The following is a 1,136-nucleotide window of genomic DNA, read 5'->3' as shown; positions in this document are numbered from 1 at the left end:
TTATGGAACTGAAAGTGAAAGTAGTCAAACTGAATTTTTAATAAACCAAAATACAGTTTCAAAGAAAATTAATTCAAATTCAAAATTTTAAATTCAGTTTCAATTTAGTGAAATTTATTTTCAAACCAATGCATTCAGTTTCAAATTACGCACATTCAGATTCAATCTGAGCATTTCAAATACAATTCCTGCTGGCACAAGTTTTATCCCATACAGGTTTAAATGATGTTTTTCTTACATCTGCTCGTTGTTTCAGGGGTCACCAAAACAACCAACTTTCCTGACACGACCTGGACTCAAACCTGCAGCTTTAGGATTATGAGACCGCGGCACTGACCACTGCACTACCGCGCCAAAACAAAATGTTAATTTTATTTTTAAAATATCCCTAATTCCCATTAATTCCCAATTTCCAAAGACTTCACTTCACCTTTCCACCTCTTTTCAAGTCTAATCCCAAAATAAAGAATTAAAACTTCTGTTTTATGATGTCTCTTCCCTGTAAGTCGGGTAAATCCACCCCAGAATCACACAGGTAGACAAAAGTCTGGTTTCATTTCTGCTTAAACTGTTTGGTTTCTTCCTATTGTTGCAGCAAACCTAAAGGATTATTTTAATGTTTAGTGGAATAACTAGATTAAGAGTTACACATCACTCCACACTGGGATAACCTCAGGAAACAGTGAGAGATGATTGGCTGCCACGCTGGAAGCATAAAGACTTGATCAGATATTTACACACAACCTAAAAAACAAAAGAAAAGTGGTTTAATTGCAGCTGAACAGCAGAGTGAAGATATCTGGGCTCATACCAGCAGGGCTAACACACACTGCTCTGTTAGAGGCGGAGCTTCTCTTTCAGCTTCAGGACCACTTCAGTAGCGCGGCGGCAGGAAAGGCCTCTTCTGGAAGGGACCACCTGTGAAACGGGGGCCGGGCCGCTTCCCTCTGCGAAACCCACCCCGGTGCAGGCGATCCTGAGGCAGGGGTCTCTGTGGCGGGGGGTTGGGGAGGATGGGGGGCCGAGGAGCGGGCAGGTTGAGGAGAGGGATGGGGTGAGACGCTTTGTGTGGCTGAGCCGGCGGGCTGGAGGGGCGGGGCTTAATGGGGGCGTCGCCGCCTGCGGGGGAGCTGGGC

At 44.8% G+C, this 1,136-nt stretch overlaps 1 protein-coding gene across 1 annotated transcript; it reads right to left on the bottom strand.

The window, feature by feature from the left end:
* Nucleotides 1–745: 745 nt before the first annotated feature.
* On the bottom strand, nt 746–1,136 carry LOC106515084 (formin-like protein 14; the record flags this gene model as incomplete). The annotated part of the gene is given in 1 exon segment (XM_014004704.1): nt 746–1,136. A coding segment is annotated over 1 exon segment (262 nt), but the record flags the coding sequence as incomplete, so codon positions are not given.

Source organism: Austrofundulus limnaeus, unplaced genomic scaffold (genome assembly GCF_001266775.1).
Source record: "Austrofundulus limnaeus strain Quisiro unplaced genomic scaffold, Austrofundulus_limnaeus-1.0 Scaffold26, whole genome shotgun sequence".
NCBI classification, from domain to species: Eukaryota; Metazoa; Chordata; class Actinopteri; order Cyprinodontiformes; family Rivulidae; genus Austrofundulus; species Austrofundulus limnaeus.
Note: the sequence above shows the minus strand (reverse complement) of the source record. Positions and strands in the feature narration are given on the sequence as shown.